At 61.2% G+C, this 16250-nt stretch overlaps 5 protein-coding genes across 5 annotated transcripts, besides 1 other annotated feature; all 5 read right to left on the bottom strand.

The window, feature by feature from the left end:
• LPMP_071060 (RNA binding protein-like protein) lies at window positions 1-1082 on the bottom strand (the record flags this gene model as incomplete). Its single annotated transcript, XM_010705811.1, has 1 exon — window positions 1-1082. A coding segment is annotated over one exon (1082 nt), but the record flags the coding sequence as incomplete, so codon positions are not given.
• A 2322-nt stretch (window positions 1083-3404) lies between these two features.
• LPMP_071050 (nucleolar RNA-binding protein, putative) lies at window positions 3405-4394 on the bottom strand (the record flags this gene model as incomplete). Its single annotated transcript, XM_010705810.1, has 1 exon — window positions 3405-4394. One exon carries the CDS (start codon window positions 4392-4394, stop codon window positions 3405-3407), a length of 990 nt encoding a protein of 329 aa, XP_010704112.1.
• A 1378-nt stretch (window positions 4395-5772) lies between these two features.
• Window positions 5773-6138, bottom strand: LPMP_071040 (RNA binding protein, putative; the record flags this gene model as incomplete). Its single annotated transcript, XM_010705809.1, has 1 exon — window positions 5773-6138. The coding sequence occupies one exon, from the start codon at window positions 6136-6138 to the stop codon at window positions 5773-5775; it is 366 nt and encodes a 121-aa protein (XP_010704111.1).
• A 932-nt stretch (window positions 6139-7070) lies between these two features.
• LPMP_071030 (hypothetical protein) lies at window positions 7071-9716 on the bottom strand (the record flags this gene model as incomplete). Its single annotated transcript, XM_010705808.1, has 1 exon — window positions 7071-9716. One exon carries the CDS (start codon window positions 9714-9716, stop codon window positions 7071-7073), a length of 2646 nt encoding a protein of 881 aa, XP_010704110.1.
• A 1707-nt stretch (window positions 9717-11423) lies between these two features.
• On the bottom strand, window positions 11424-14843 carry LPMP_071020 (hypothetical protein; the record flags this gene model as incomplete). The annotated part of the gene is made up of 1 exon (XM_010705807.1): window positions 11424-14843. One exon carries the CDS (start codon window positions 14841-14843, stop codon window positions 11424-11426), a length of 3420 nt encoding a protein of 1139 aa, XP_010704109.1.
• A 756-nt stretch (window positions 14844-15599) lies between these two features.
• Window positions 15600-16157: a repeat region.
• Window positions 16158-16250: the final 93 nt, after the last annotated feature.

Genomic DNA, 16250 nt, shown 5'->3' with positions numbered 1-16250 from the left:
CTGCTGGGACGGCCCTCTGAGCGCATCGCCTTCATAGGCGGCTCCTTCTCCTCCTCGTCTTTCTCATTCTCGTCATCGTCCTCTTCCATAGCGGCGAGGTCATCGCTCTCCTCGTCATATTTATCATCGTTACTCTCCTCCTCATCTTCCGAAGACGGGGCGGTGGGGTCCTCATCGCGTGCCTGCATCCCCGCCGGCTCCTCGGCAATGTCGCTGTCGATCTCCTCGTCATCATCATCATATTCCTCATCATCCTCTTCGTCACTGTCACCCTCCTCATCCTCCTCCATTTCCTTGCCATTGAAGCCATCATCGGACGCCGCATCGGCGGATGAGTCCTCAGCGCTGTCGATCAGTTCCTCATTCTCATTCTCGTCTTCATCCTCGGAGAACCTCTCGGTGGCAGCAGCAGCAGCCTTCTTCTTTGCCGTCCCGGCATCCGTGATGGCATCCACCGGCAGCCTCATCGCCGCCTTCTCAGCGTCACTGGCGTCGTCATCACTGCCGTTCTCCATGCCATCATCATCATCATCGCTGAGGTCCAGCTCCTGGCGGTAGCCGACGCAGTGCACCGTCGCCGAGCCCTTCGCGAAGAAGATGACGTGCTGTCGGTAGTTAAAAATGAGGTCGAGAGGCACCTGAAGGATGTTCTTCTGCGAGTCGAGAGAGGCCAGCGCGTACGATTTGCCATCCGCGGACACGTACACCGTCGTCTTGCCGTTGGCACCGCGCGGGAGGGAAATGATAGACAGGTGGAAGCCGCACCCCTCAGGGATGTCCAGCCTGTGCTCCGTGCTTGGAGACACCGAGAACGCGTGGAACTCCTGCATAATGGTGGGGAAGAGAGGAGGAGGAGGAGCGGCACAACCGTGATGGTGTGGGTACGCGAACGGCACTACCTTCGCTGTCGAAGAGCCAAAAGCTACGGAGGAAAAGAACAAGTGAAAAGAAAGGCGTGCGTGCGTGCGTGCGTGCGACAAGAACGCTTTAGAACGAGAGACTCGAGTTTGCTGGGAAAGACAGAGCGAGGGAAGACGAGTAGGAGAGACGTCTGTGCGTCCGCGTTTTTGCGCATCCCACATCGGCAGAGAGGCGAATATACCAACGGAGAGAAGCGACAACGACGCATTGCGCTAGGCCGCTCTGTCACACGGACAGGGGGCTAGGGAGGGTCGGCAACCCAAGAAGAGACACAAGTGGCACGTGACACCCCCCCCCGCATTCAGGAAGACACACGTATACGCTCTCAGGTGAGTGTGACGCACAGTGTCGGGGGAGGGAGGGGGGTGCACGGACGCATCACCTCTCACGCATCCGCCTGCGCGCCTCCACCCCCTTTCTTTTCATCGTCGCCGAGAACGAGTCATCAATCACGCACACGAGCACCCTCGCCTCGTTACGCAGAGAGGGCCCACACGCGCGCCTCACTGAATTGCGCGAGTCCCTCCACCCTTTCGCTGGTCTTCTCCGCAGGTTGGCTTGCGGCCTTGCGCGCACATTAAGAGGTCAACCACGAACCGCGCACTGCACATGCGCGGGCACGTCGATAAAAACAGAGACGCAGACACACAGGCGCGTGTGTGGGGGGGGAGGGGGGGAGGCATTGAGCAAGCCATTTGAGCGAAAACATTTTTGTTGGGAGAGGGGGGGGCGCTCGCAAGTGCCGCCTTCGCCTTCCGAACTCGACTTGCCTTGCAACTGCTGCCGCTGCTTCCCCGTCGCTTTCGTGGGTTTGGCTCATTTGTGCTCCTCCCCCTCCCCACCACCACCACCACCACCACCACTCACCCCCTCCCTTGGTTGCCGCATTCGCTCCCCCACGCACCTTGCCGTTCCCACCACGCCTCCCCTTCCCGCCAAGTCCTCACAGACACGCCTGTGCCAAGACGAAAAGGAAAGTGAAGACGCGCAGGGAGGACGGGAATGAGAGGCGCCAGCACGACAGGGGTGAGCGAAGAGGGGCAACACGAAGGGGGGGAGGGGGGCGATGTGGGAATGACGCTGCAGCGGTACAACGCAGAGAGGCGGGCAGAGAAACAGAAAAGGGGAGGGGGGAATCGAAGAGAGAAAAAACCCACCGCACAAGACGAAGCGACCGAGAGGGAGTCCACAGGCACGGCGCAACAGCCCCAAAAGGCACTGCAAACGCACCCCACATTCGCAGCGGTTCTGCGGTGAAGGCGTCAACGAGGCGAATGTGGGGTGCGTTTGCAGTGCCTTTTGGGGCTGTTGCGCCGTGCTTTCGTGTATCCCGTCTTTTCCGATTCAAGCACTCGCTCCCGCTTAATACGTCTTCGCCGGCTAACTGTTGAGGGAGACACCGCTGCTTCGTCTCTCCGCGGGGGGCATCCGCAGGCCCGGTCGTCGCGCTGCCGCTGCTCCCACAGCTCCGTCTCCGACAACGACAACGACGACCCATGAGCGATACAAGACAGAGATGCGAGCAATGCAAGACGGAGGCCGCCGAAACCAAAAGGAAAAAAACGACTAGTGGGCGTTATAGCCATTGTTAACGTTACGAGAGCGTCAGCACAGGCAGTTACACACACGCACACCCCCGTATGAGCAGATCCATCTCCTCCTGCTAGTCGGCATCCATGGTCACACCACCCGTGATCGGTCAGTCCGAGTAGGGGTCCATGTATACGTTCGTGGGAACGTATGGGAACGGAGACGGGTGCCTGGAAGGAGCGCTGATAATCTGAACAAAGAGCGGCTGCGCCGTCCATCATCGCCAGACCCTCCAGGCTGACCCCCTCTTCCCCACCCCCTCTCTCTTGTCCAGCTTTTTCATTGGACTCCTGCTTGGCGCAGCGAGAGAGGTGCTGCCAGCGGCAGCAGCCAAGGGGATGTAGAGAACCACAGGAAGGCAAGGGAAGAGGAGAGCGAGAAGAGAAAGGCACGGTTAACTCGCCTGGCGATGAGGAAGATGAGGGAAGAGCCGGTGCGTGTACGTTTGGTGTCGGCGAGGGAGGAAGACTAGCACCAACAAGAGCCCCGCCTGAAGCGTCCGTTTCCTCTGCCTTACCTTCCTGAGCGCGGGGCTGGGAGGACTCGAGTCGGTGCGACCTCGCGTGTCTGCGTGCGAATGGGTGCTCGCTCTTAGTAGTGGGGGGCCAACAGAGCCGACTTAAGGCTCAGGAGGTGGGGGGGGAAGTGAGGGAAGAAGAGAACGAAAAAAAAAAACATTAATTCGTAACGAGCCGAAGAGCGACAGACAAACGGGAACGAGGCGGGGTGGAGGGAAATGAGGGGATTAGAGAGAGAGGCGAGAGGCGAGAACCGGCGTCTGACAGCGAGCAGCGATTGTGCGTCCTCGTCTCTGACCCTTCCTCCTGCGCGTTTCGCTGCTTCGGCCGCGATCAACGTCGCTCACCGCCTCCCCTTAGGCATGGACAAGCTGACTAGTAACGGCCACGGTTGCCACCACGGAACCCACCACGGTCACCGCCACGACCGCCGCGACCACCACGGAACCCGCCACGGTCACCGCCGCGACCACTACGGAACCCGCCACGGTCACCGCCACGACCACCACGGAACCCGCCACGGTCACCGCCGCGACCACCACGGAACCCGCCACGGTCACCGCCACGACCACCACGGAACCCGCCACGGTCACCGCCGCGACCACCACGGAACCCACCACGGTCACCGCCGCGACCACCACGGAACCCACCACGATCGCCACCACGCCCACCGCGGTCCGTGCGCTGGAACTTCTGTGGTACGTCGTCGTCCTCGTCGTCGTCCTCGTCGTCGTCGTCCTCGCCCTCGTCGTCCTCCTCGCCGTCCTCCTCGTCGTCCTCCTCGTCGTCCTCCTCGTCCTCTTCACCCAAGTCGCTGTCATCCAGGTCGGCTGGGGGCATGTCCTCACCGTCTTCGTCATCGTCGTCCTCATCCTCCTCGTTTTCCTCGTCGTTTTCCTCGTCCTCCTCCTCGTCGTCGCTGTCCGCCGCACCAGCGGCAGCTGAAGCAGGGGCCCTGGCGACATCGTTGCTCTCCGTCTCCGACATCTCCTCGAGGTCGTCGTCGTCGTCGTCCTCGTTATCGTCCTCCTCACCCGACTCGCCGGCCATGGCATCCATCATCATATCATCATTGCCAATCGGTTGCACGTAGCCGGTGACGTGGATGGCGCCAGCGCCCTGGGCAGAGAAGGACACGTCCTGGGCCTTGGTGAAGACAAGGTCGGTGCTCATCTGGTAGACACCCCTCTTGGGGTCCAGCGTAGCAATCGTAAACAGCTTACCCTCGAAGGATACCACGAACGAAACGGCGCCAGCTGCATTGACAGGCACGGCGAGCTGTGTCACGCGCAGCGCGCACTCCTCCGGGATCTTCGCCTTCACCTGCTTGCCGGCGGCCACCTCGATACCGTAAAAGCCCTCCATTGATGAACACTAGAGGTGGACTGGATTGACGGAGGAAAGTGGAGTTTGGGGGAGGGAGAGGGGCGGACGTTCGCTCTATGTGTCCGTGCACGTGAGTGGGAAACACGTAGAGAAGGAGAGAAAGAGACGGAGGCAACACGTGATGAGGTTAATGTGGTGGACAGCAGCGTACGAGCGTTCAAGGAAGGCAAACAGAGACACGTACGTACGAGGGAAAGAAGGCCCGTCAGGGAAGCAAACGCTCGTCAATGTAAGAGAGTAAGAGAGTGAGAGTGAGAGAGTGAGCGTCACTGTCTCCTGCAGTTGTTTTCTCTTAGGCGCGAAGATAACTTAGGAGTGAAAGACAGAGACGAGTTACACTGCACATCCACACGCGGGGGGAAAGAGGGGTAGTTGGCGTGGTAACCGCGCAGAGGGGAAGGACAAGTGGGAAGGGGAGAGAGAGAGGGGGGGCAGTGAAGGAGAGAAGGGGTATATGGAGTGCAGAGACGAGCAAAAAATGAGAAGCTCAGCAAGCGTCTTTTGTAGAGCAAAGTCACTCTCGAGAGCACCTCGATCCAAACAGGGAAAGAGAGCAAGCGAACACGCACAGCTACGCGAATACACAGCAGTGCAGTGTCGCACGTAGTTGTGGGAGAGGGAGAGGGAGAGGGGGGAAAGGCGGAGGTACGCGGCCGCGGGGCGGTCGAAGAGGAGGCACGTGCACGAACATTTTTCGCACACGTACGCCACTGAGCAACGAGCAAGTAGCGGCGCCGCCCACCGCACGACGCCGTGCCGGTACGTTGCCTCAGCTGGCTCTCCCTCTCGTTGGTTATGTTTTGTCCATCGCCTTTCCCTTTCTCGGTACCCTGTGCAGAGGGGAGGAGGTGTCATCGGCCGGTGAGCACGTCATGCATTTCTCTGTATACGGTGCGTGTGTGGGTGGGTGGGTGGGTGGGTGGGTGGGTGTGTCCGGGCAGAGTGCCTACGTTGGCCTGTTGCTTCGGTGAAAAGAGAAGGGAGACGCAGTGCGGCAGTGAAAGAAGCGGCACCCCGTGGGACTCAACCTCCCTCTGCCATCCCCCCACTCACCCCTTGACTCAGACCCGCGCAGCTGTCAAGCGCACAGACGTCTTTACGTTCACCTGCAGGCCCACCGTGTCAGCCTAACTAACCATTTCAGCTTCACCGACTCGGACGCACCCAAGATCAGAGTGCACACCAACTGTATTATCAGCAGCGTGAGGGCACACCGACGTGGCATTCGGGCACCAGTGGCGCGACACCCAACGCGTAGGACAAAACGAGAAGATGTCGTCTTACAGGCGCACAAGGCAGACACATTCTACGCACATGGGCGAGGCGCGTACTACCGCGCCCCCTTTCCGAGTCCACATTATGCCGCGTCCTCGCCAGCCATCATGTCATCGTAATCCTCGTCGTCCATGTCTTCCCCCTCCTCCTCCTCCTCCGCTAGCTGCGTGTACCCAATGACGTGCACGGCACCAGCCGCACCCTCGCAGGTGAAAGCGAGTTCCTGCTTGCCGCTGAAGAGCATGTCCACGCTCATGTGGAAGAGCGCCCGGTGTGGGTCCAGCGTCGCGAGCACAAACGACTTGCCCTCCGCCTTGACAAGCAGCGTAATGGCGTGAGACGCGTTCGGCGGCAACGCCACCTGCGTCACGTGCAGCACGCGATCAGCCGAAATACTGGGCTTTGCCGTCTTGCCAACGAAGACCTCCATGCCGTAGAATTCCTCCATGCTGGTGTGGTGCCTGCGGGGCGTCGTAGTCGTTTAATGGAAAGGGGAGAAAGTGCTGTAAACGCCATACAGCGAGCGCTGAGTGTGAGCCGTGAGAAGGGAAAAGTGGATACGCACGGAGAGAGAAAGATGATGATGAAGGGGAGGGTAGTGGAGATGAGAGAAAGGAGAGCACTCGGGTGATGCGCAGAGGCTGGTGCCAAGACGCAGTGCAGTACCGTGACGACCCAAAGACGAGAAATAAGCATTCGTCAGCTCGTCGTTGCGGTGCACCTCCTGGCGTGGCCAAAGAAACGAGGAGGGGGGGTGGTGGACGAGGAGGCGCGATTTTGAAGAAGCGAAGGGGAATGGATAAGGGAGAGGGTGGGGATACGGGTGTAGAATGGTGCAGCGCCATCGTAAGTAAAACGAGCGGTAGGGGAGTTGACGGCGTGAAAGGGGAGGGAGGGGGCGCATTGGCGTAGGTGCATCTCCCGTGCATCATAATACTCGCGGAGAGGCCCGCAGATGCCCAGGGAGGGCGAGGAAGGGGGAGGGGATATGAAAAGAGCGAACACAGCAGGGCGCCCTTGATCAAAATGGTGGGCGGTGCGAGACACTCTGCAGAGGAGGCACTAGTCAAACAAGCATAGCTGCCGAGCTTGCGATACCACCCACGCGCACGCTTCTCCGTCCCTTCCCGCCAGGCTCCAACAACATCGCCACCAGTGCCCCTCTCTGCAGACTACCTCGCCTCCTCTTCCCCTCGCTGACGCCCACTTTCCCTCCTTCGCTTCCATGGTGCCTATCCTTATCCATGTAGCAACCGGATACTCCTTCGACCGCAGTCTCTGCTGCTTGCTAGGTGGGTGTGCATTCCTGTAGATCGCAGCGTAAGCGAGGAGGAGCTCGCGGAAGCGCAGGAGCCAAAGTTCTCTTTCTTCGCACCATCTCTATGCCCGTGCACCTCCCTTGGGGGGTGCAGCAAGGGCCTCCGTGATGATGGTTGCCGTGGCAGAGGACGTCGGCGGTCGTGGTGGGGTAGAAAGATTGATTCGCCACGTGACGAGAGAAATGCAATCGCGGTCGTGGGCGGCAGCCACTTGGATCATCTGATCCTGCACGCAGGTCACCGCGACACCGCTGCAGGCATCCTCGATGGGAATCAAGGAAGTAAGGTCGGAAAACGAGCTGGCTTTGCCAGGCGATGCGTCGTCCTCGTCGTCGCTGTTGTCATCATCTCCTTTCCCCTTAGCAACAGCAGTGGACAGCGCAGCTGCTGCCCCACGACGCTTGGCAGTGGAGTCAGACGCCCTCTTGTTCCTTGAGGTCTTTGACGAAGGTCGCAAACGCTTCTGCCCACCACTACTTAGCGAGAGCTGCGTCGGAGGAGGAAACGGCAACGACATGCTGACGTCATTTCCATCTGTTGCAGCCTCACAGCCCTCGTCGAGCACACCCTCCAGTTTGCCTGCACAAGAGAGTCGTGCCTCGCTTTTATTGGCGCTGTTCGTAGTGGGGGAAAACGGTAGAAGACAGCCGGTAGGCGCCACGCGCCCCTCCTCGGCTGCCGAGTCGAGGCGGCCCAGTTGAAAGGTGGAGTGGAGGATGTACTGGCTCACCGTCCGATCTAGCAGCATCACCCGATTCGCGCCATCCACCCCAAACTGCCAGTGCTTCGTGTAGTTGCGTCGACTCACGTACTTTTCAGCGAAGGACTGCACGACGACGGGGCTGGAAGCAACGTGGAGAAGCGGGCATTCCAGCCGCACCATCCGGTCGTGAGTCAGGCACGGAGGTACGCGATCGGCAAGACCGGAGTCCAGCTTCTTCTTGAGAAGCGCAGTGCGCCGCTCCGCCTCTTCGGCCGCGGAGTCAACAACACGTAACCGCAACAGCTTCCGTGAGACTGTGCAGACAAGTGGCCCTAAATCGGGCTGCACAGTCGCGCTCACGTCGAGGATCGTGTCGACGCCGCGGAGGACGGAGAAGTCCTCCACCACGCCCACTGCAGCCACGCCGAGCTTAACAACAGCAGCGGTGGGCTCGTACAGCGAGGAGCACACGAGCACGCCGTCATTGAGGCTTTCAAGGGCAGCCACGTGCCTCATCCACGGGGGTGCTGAGGGAAAATCGGTGAAGCGATTCGGCGCGCGCCCCGACTGACGCGCAGGAAACACCGCCGCGAGGCGCGTCACCGGGTACAGAGAACTCCCATAACCCCTTAGTGAAATCCACCGCGCGATGCCCTGTACGGCGCCTGTCGACGTGTCGAGGTGGCACAGCAGCACCCCGTGCTCAGCCGTGCCAATGGCGAGAAATGGTCGGTCAAACACCTCCGAGAGATCCAGCGGGACTACACCACGCGGCAGTGCGTAGCTGTGCACCTGCGACAGGGCAATGATCTCAGTCGGAGCGGTACCTCCACCTCGAGGCACCGACGACGGTGAGGGTTGTGGTGCACTGCGATGGTTGCCATTTCCATGAGGCGCGTACAGGGTCAGCAGCCGCTCCTCGCATGGCAGAGAGACGACAATCCGCCCCGGCAGCTGGGAGAGCCAGCGAAGGCGGAACGGAATGGTGTAGAAGAAAAAGCTCAGGACTCTCTTCGGTGCGAAGGCTGAGCCTCGCTGCGACTGTGCTGACGTTGCCGTTGAGCCCGATATCGTATCCATCCTCTCAGGATCACGCCCCGGAGCCGAACTCACCGCTGCGGCGGGCGCCGTCTCTTCCTCTCGCTTTACGCATTGTAATGCACAATCAGTGCTCTGCGTCAACAAGCTCCCCTCTCCTCCGGCCTCCAGCAGGGGTGCACTGAGCTGCGTGCGGGGCTCAAGTGAAATACAAGAGAGAAACGACTGCTTCATCGATGCACGCGTGTTGCACCGGGATGACGTAGTCGCCATCTCATGACGCTGCCGGACTGCCCGCTCAATCTCTGCAAGCTCGCCGACGAGAAGCTCGGCGCAGCACGGAGGCGGGTTGGCGGCGCTGAGAGACGAGGAGGATGACAACGCGGGTGCCCTGTGGGAGGGTGGCTTAAAGGCGGTTCGCCAAAAAGCCACACCAGCCTTGTCTGGTAGAGGCTCTGGTTCATCCAGCTCAACCAGGGGTAAGAGACAGCGATAGCCTGGCGAGAGAAGCACACCAACGCGACGTGTCTCATGCCGGCCAAGGAACGGGTCGCTCGAGAGGCCAAGGATGAAAGTGGGCCACCCGTAGTGACATCGCTCCCTCCACAGCGGTGATTTGCTGCGGCACGTCGCGGCAGATGCGTCACTTCCGGACGTCGGCGAGTTGGGCACGCCCTCCTTGGTGGCTCCCTTCTCGACCCCTTCTCTCACCTCGTCCCCTCCCTCTTCTGCTTCGTCATCCTTGAAAACGCTGCCCTGGAGCGTGGCCGACGAGCTCACCAAACCCTGAGCATCGTCAGCACCGCCGGCGGCGCGAGACCGCCTTCTGCTCTGCACCACTGGCCACGGCCATGTCACCTCGAACTGATGAGTCAGAGTCGGGGTGAGGGAGCGCTTGCACTGCATGGAGAAAGCATAACTCCGCTGCTGCTCGCAGCCGAACGCAGGCGGCAGAGTCGATGCCATGCTCGAGAGAGAGAGAGCGAGCGAGAGGGCAAAAATGAGCGAAATCTCAGATGCGCTACCCTAGTGTACGTGAGTCTCTCTCCAGAGAGTTGCGAGTGTGGATACGGGGTGTTCGTGCGAAGAGGACTGTGGGTGTGCCCTACACGAAGAAGCAGAGGGAGCGAAGGTGAAGAAGCGCGACGGTGGACCAGAGCGCACGTCTTGCTCAACACGTCGGACAGTACGCCACCTCCTCTCTTTCACCGTGGATGTGTGGGGGGAGGGGAGAGGGTGGGCTTTGGTGAAGTACCACAGAGACACGGAGGCGCCTGCGTATACGGAAAGGAAGGCGTGCGCACTGTGGGCACAGAAAGGAGAGGCTGAGGGGAGGGGGTGAGCGGTTTAGGGGTGTCGACACTCAGCAAAGAGGAGGGAGCACTGGGCAAATGGGCCCAGAGGCAACAGCACAGTCCACATCGATGTGTCGGTGAAAGAGAGAGGGGACAGGGAGACCTCGATCAGTTTACACGGAGTTCTTTATGCGGGTTACAGGTTGGCAGAGGAAGATGCGGAGAAACAGAAATGTGCGTCCATTGCTCCCATCGCCTCTCCCTCTCCACCTACGCGCTGCAGCAGCAGGCTGAGGAAGCGGGAGGGGGGTGAGGGGAATAGCCGCTGGGTCAAGGGGTTCCTATTGCTGTTTCGATCTGGCGCTACGCATGGGCAGGGTAGAAGAGAGGGGAGGGAGAGAAAGAGAGAGGACAACCAACAGTAGCCGTGACGGCTGGCTGATATGAATGGAAGTATGGGGGAAACATCAACAAGTGAGCACAACGCATCTTCACCATCCCCCCTCTCTCCCGCCATCTCCCCCAGCGTGCGTGTGTGCGTGCGGGAGAGAGAGGGGGGGTATGAAAATCAACCAACGAATCGGCAGCACGCAGAGAGATCTCCGCCCAGGAATATAAGTCAATCGTCTAAGGGAAGAAAGAAAAGAGGAGGGAACTCTGGTCTCTCTGCCTCCCTCTACCATGCCTGGCATCCCTGGTCCGTGTAGCTCCTTGGGGAGGGAAGAGGATGAGTGAAGTACCAGCGCGTTTGAGGAAAAGAGGAGAGGAGGGGGGATCAGAACGACGAACCACCGCCTGCCGTTCTCCTTCCCCATCCTCAGTCCCTCTCCACTCACCCACGCGCTCCCGGTCCCTCCATCCCCCTACGCCGCTCATTCAGAAGGCGCCACATAACGGACAGAGAGAGGGGGAGAGAGAAGGACGGGAAGGGGGGCGCAGATTTGTCGCCAAGATGGGGTGCACAGGCACGCCGCTACGTCTGTGGTTTACTCTCAAAGTAGGCCACTGGCACCCACCCAGAGGAGGGCAGCAGTACACAACACACACGCCTACGCCCACACAGAACAGCAACAGCAGAAAAGTAAATCGTACAGTGGACAGAGGAAAAGACGACGACGAGGGAGTGGGAAACTGCCCCGACGCGCAGCATCAAAGTAGCGCGGAGTGGCTGAGGTGGCGATATGGACCCAACGCCTCTAGCCCGAAGCCCACCAACGATCCCTCTCTCTTCGCGCAAGGACAAGCGCAGGAGCTCACGGACTGGCAGCTGACGCACACACATATATACGTGCTCTTCACTCCATATACATTGGGGGAGGAGGTCAACGTCAAGGGCAAACAGTTGGAGCCGCTCCCTGTCCCGCCCATACTGCTCCATTCAAGTGCGGTGGTGGTGGTGGCGATGGCTACGGTGGTCGTGCCGGCTACTCTTGTCCACGTTGCCCGACGCCGCGAGGACAGAAGTGCTCGTGAAGGACGGCACTGCTACCAGTACCGGAATCGGCGGCGGTGGCGGTGACGCGCCGTACCCGCCAGCTGACGGGGACGGTGAGGCACAAGAGGGGCCGGGCACGGGTACGCTTGGAACACCAACCTTGGGAACCGGTATGGTGGCGTGCGGAGAGAGCACCGGCACTGGCACTGGGGTGGGACCACCAGCGACACCGCTGAGGACGCCCCCGGCCACGGACAGGACAGGTGGCGGTGCCGTGGATGAGGGCAATGCGAAGGAGCTGGTGGAACCGGTGGGAGTCACTTGCGCGCCTAGGAGGGGCGGCGGTGCAGGGGTCGACGGCACGTGTACCGCCTGCACCGCTGTAGCGCCGCTATGGGGACTGCGCGGGGCGACGGTTATCGGAGCTGGCGAGATCGCATACTCCGCTGCTGACGCGGTGTGGGAGAGGGCGCCGGCAGGAGTGGGAACGGCGATTGTCAGCGATGGGCCATCGCCGCTCTGCCGGCCGACTTGGAATGGCGATAGAGACAGCGAAACTGGGACGGGGATGCTCAGAGGGGTTCCCTCCGTGGTGCCATCGGTCGAAGCCGTGCCGTGGTCGAGGGAGTGCGTCAACGGCACCGCCATGACGTGGGGCTTTTCTGCAGTTGGGATCGATGAAGGCCGCGGTGGTGGTGGCAAGCTATCCCAGGCGCTAACAGGGGCCGGCGGGGCCGCAGTCGGGCCGCCAGTACTGTGCAGAGGTGGTACAAGAGGCGCTTTCGGTGTGCTCGCAGGCAGCATCACCGACGGTGGAGCTGCGCATGAGGTGGGTGTGATGTCAGCGGTGATAGGGGGTGCGCTCGCTAGTGTCATACTGGAGAGCAGCGGAGCCTTTGGCGCATGAGGCAGAGAAGGTGGAAGTGACCCAGAAGGGGGAAGAGGCGACGCGACAGGCACAGCCAGGGCCGACAGCAGCGCCGGCTGTGCCCGCAACTCGCGCACTTCGCGTTCCAGCTGCTCGATCTGCGCCTCCCGCTCACGCAGCGACCGTTGTACGTCGTTGCTCTGCGCAGTGACGGAGATTCGGGCAGCCTCCTCGGCCCGCATACGGTCCTCCAGTCCGGCCTTTTCGCCCTGCATTTGGCGCAGCCGGCGATGGCACTCCTGCAGCTCCTCGTCCCGCTCGCGAACGACCTTCTCGTAGTCATCTGTGCTGGTGCCCCTGCTCCGCTGCAGCTCTTCGTAGGTTGCCTTCCACTGCTGAAGCGACTGCCGGCTGTCCTCAAGCTGCCGGCGCAACTGCGCCACCTCCTCCTCCCTCTCCGTGAGTTGGCGAGTGAGTCTTTGCTGGTGACCCTCACGATCCAATTTGGAGGTGTCGCTCTCCGCTCGCAGCGCGTGAAACCTTTGCTTCACTGTCAGCATATCGGCGCGGCACTGCTGCAGCTCTCGGTCCTTCGCCTCTAGAGCGGCCTCGTGCTGCCTGCGGCGCGACTCGCGCTCCGCATCGTACTCGGCCTGCAGCCGCTCCGCCCGCTCCTTTGCCTCCCGCACCTCGTAGCCCAAATTGACCTTACCCTGCAACTCAGTCTCTAACGCGCGCACCTGCGCGGCGCGCTCTTCTACCTTCGCCTGCAGCTCTTGAATGCGGCCCTGTGCCTGAGCGACGTCATACTGCGCTGCCTCAGCGTTACGCCTCGACGACTGCACCTCCTCCTCAGCGAACTTCAGCTTGCGCATCACCTCTGCGAGGCTGTTCTCGGTGCTTCGACGAGCCTCTTCAGCCCTCTCCACCGCCTCACGCGCACTCTGCCCCATATCCTGCATGTCATGCTGGGTGGCCACCTCCTCTGTGCTCTTGAGTTGCTTCTGCAACCGCATCACCTCCTCCTCATAACTATTCCGAACCATAGCGATCTGGCTCTTGAGGTCGGCATTGTCGCGGCGCAGCTCATCCCGCGCTTCCGTCAGCTGACGCTGGCCCGACACTGTGTCAGCCTGCAGCGTCCGCAGCTGCTTGTTTTGGTTTTCTACCCGCCCGTCAGCCTCACGCAGATTGCGCTCCAGTCGCTTTGTGGTCTCCTCCAGCTCTGCCTTGGCCGTCAGCAACTGCCGCACCTCATCCTTGAGGCGAGCATTCTCGACACTCATGGGGATCGTCTGCTCCCCGCTCGTACGCAGCAACGCCAGTTTTGTGCTCTCATCCTGCAGCTCGCGCTCTAGCTGTCGAACACGGTCACTGAGTTGGTCAATTTCGCTGTCCTTGCCGCGCAGCACCGCAGCGTGGCTCTCCTTGAGCTCCTCAGCGCGGCGATCTTGCTCATATTTGGCGCGTTCGCGGTCTTCCATGTAGCGGCGCTGTAGCGCCCTCTTGTCATCGTCGTACATCAGTTGCAGACGCTCTATCGCGCTGCGATGCGTCTCTGCCAGCCGTTGCGCCGCCTCGCGATCCCGCTCGAAGCGCGGGCCGCCCGACTGCAGCTGAACACGCAGTTGATCGACTTCTTGTAAGAGTTTCGTGAGTTGGTCCCGGGCTTCGCGCAGTTGCTCCTCGCTGCGAGTGGCGCGTGTCTGGTCGAGCTGCAGCTGGTGCGTGAGCTCAGCCAGCTCCGTGCTTCGGCTGATCTCCATCGCCTTCACGCGAGCCGCCCACTCCTCTTCGCGACGTGTGAGCTCAGACCTGTGCGCTGCCTCCAGCGCGCGCACCTCCTCGCGCAGCTGCTCCTGCATGGTGCTCTGCATCCTTTGCAGCGATTGCTCCACCGCCACCTTCACCTCTTCAGCTTTCCTCCCTGAGGCCGCTTCCTCCTTGACGCGGGCCAGCTCACGCTCGTGCTGCAGCTCGCGACGGCGTTCATCCTCCTGCTGCTGCTGACGACGCGCGGAGTTGGCCTCTTTCAGCCGCTCGAGCTTCCACTCCTCGAGCTCTCGCTCCTTCTGAAGAAGGTGCTCCTGCTGCTCCGCCACACGCCGCGCGCGCTCTTCTTCAATCGCTCGAGCCGCTTCGATCATGCGCTGCCGCTCCGCCTTGTCATCCTGTCGGCGCTGCTCCTCGCGCTGCTGGCGTATGTGCCATTGGTCTTCGGCGTACAGCCGATAATACTCGCTGCGAAGCTCCCACTCCCGCCGCAGCAGCGTCGCCTCCATGCTGCGGCTAGACACCAAGGTGGCCGATGGTGCAACACTCATCCCCACAGCGCTGTCAGCGCGAAGGCCTGCGTACATGGAGCACCGGTCCAGTTGAGAGGTAGAGAAGACGCCGACGGATGGTGCGGACGGAATCGAGCCGCGCAGGAGCGGCGGCATTGCGGTGTCGAAAAGCGCCGTACAGTTGGCGCGCAGTGCGGTGAAGTCGGTCATTGGTGCTCGTTTGCACACCGCAGAGTACGCAGAAACTCTGCGCGGCTGGCACTACCTCACTGGTGGCCACAGCACGAGAGAGTTGTTCACTGGTGAAAGGGGAAAAAACGAGCCGACAGGGGGAGGGGAGACCGCGAGCAAGAGCAGGAGAAGTTGAACGAGCGGCACAGACATACATGGCTGCTGCTGCAGCACAGGCCAGCGCAGAGAGGAGATCGTAAAAGCACAGCCAAAGAGTACCCGATTTCCATGCGTGCGTGTCGCACTCAGCGTACCACAACGCGTCGTCTTTCCCTCTTTCCTCATCTCCTTCGTCAGAGTCACGAAATCGCGGAAATGAGCAACAAAAAGAAGCGCGGGGGGCTGAGAGTGTCTCCATGGCAAAGCTAAACATGGGGTACGCCTACCATCGAGCGCATACACACCCATACCGCTTCATCATCCCTATCCCCCCCCTCTCTCTCTCCCTTGGCCCCTCTACACGCCCTGACGAGTGTTGAATTCTTAGCTGACCTCCTCTTCCATTCTCATCCCTTCGCGCCCTTCGCTCAGCGGCACTACTCGACGTCCGCCTCTTCCAACGTGCAGTCTCAGCGAAACCGGCGGAGATGAAAAGAGATCTGGATGCTACCCTGATGGGTGGCACAGAAAGAGAGAGAGAGACAGACAGGCCTTCAATATCGTGACGCGCTCTCACGTGACTGCACATCAAGAAGCTGAAAGGAGAAAAAGCAAGAGAGTTTTCACCCGTTCACTGTGTCCCCTCGCCGCCATACAGCAGCACGAGAGCCCATCCCACCACCACGACCACCACCAGCCTGCCACAGGTGCCGTGCACGTGGCGCGAAGCAGGCGTAGACACCCGTCCTACAGCAGTGCGCGCACCCAGTCGTCTCAGCACGGCCGTCGGCCTCGGAATCCACCCAGTCACCTGCTCCGCTGGTCGCCACGTGGCGCACCCCTCGGGAGGTGAGACACACCCAGTCTCGCCACGCCACTGAGCGGCGAGGGCCGGGGGAGACGCGTACGCCCCGCCCCACCCCCTGGCACGCTGCCCATCATAATATGGGTGGCACACACCTGCTCACTCCCGCAGGTCGCTCCGACGCAGCGCCATCCAGGCCCTCACCGTCGACGTCAGCAGCGAGACACCGCTCAGACCTCCCCCACACCGCAGGCGCTGGGCCCCGTCAGCACCAGAAGTGGCTCGGCACTGACAGGAATGGCGGGGGCTGCCTGGCCTCCCCACACCGAGTGGGGGGGGGTGCTGAGCCCTGAGACACCACGCACTGAGGGGTGCCCCTGCTCAGCAAGTGGAGGAAAATATCCAAACAGCTTGGCCGCGCTCGGAAAAGACGAGTAAGGGGAAGGGGCGTGAGTACGGCAGAGGAGATGGTCTTCTCTGCC

Source organism: Leishmania panamensis, assembly GCF_000755165.1.
Source record: "Leishmania panamensis strain MHOM/PA/94/PSC-1 chromosome 7 sequence".
Classification (NCBI taxonomy): domain Eukaryota; phylum Euglenozoa; class Kinetoplastea; order Trypanosomatida; family Trypanosomatidae; genus Leishmania; species Leishmania panamensis.
Note: the sequence above shows the minus strand (reverse complement) of the source record. Positions and strands in the feature narration are given on the sequence as shown.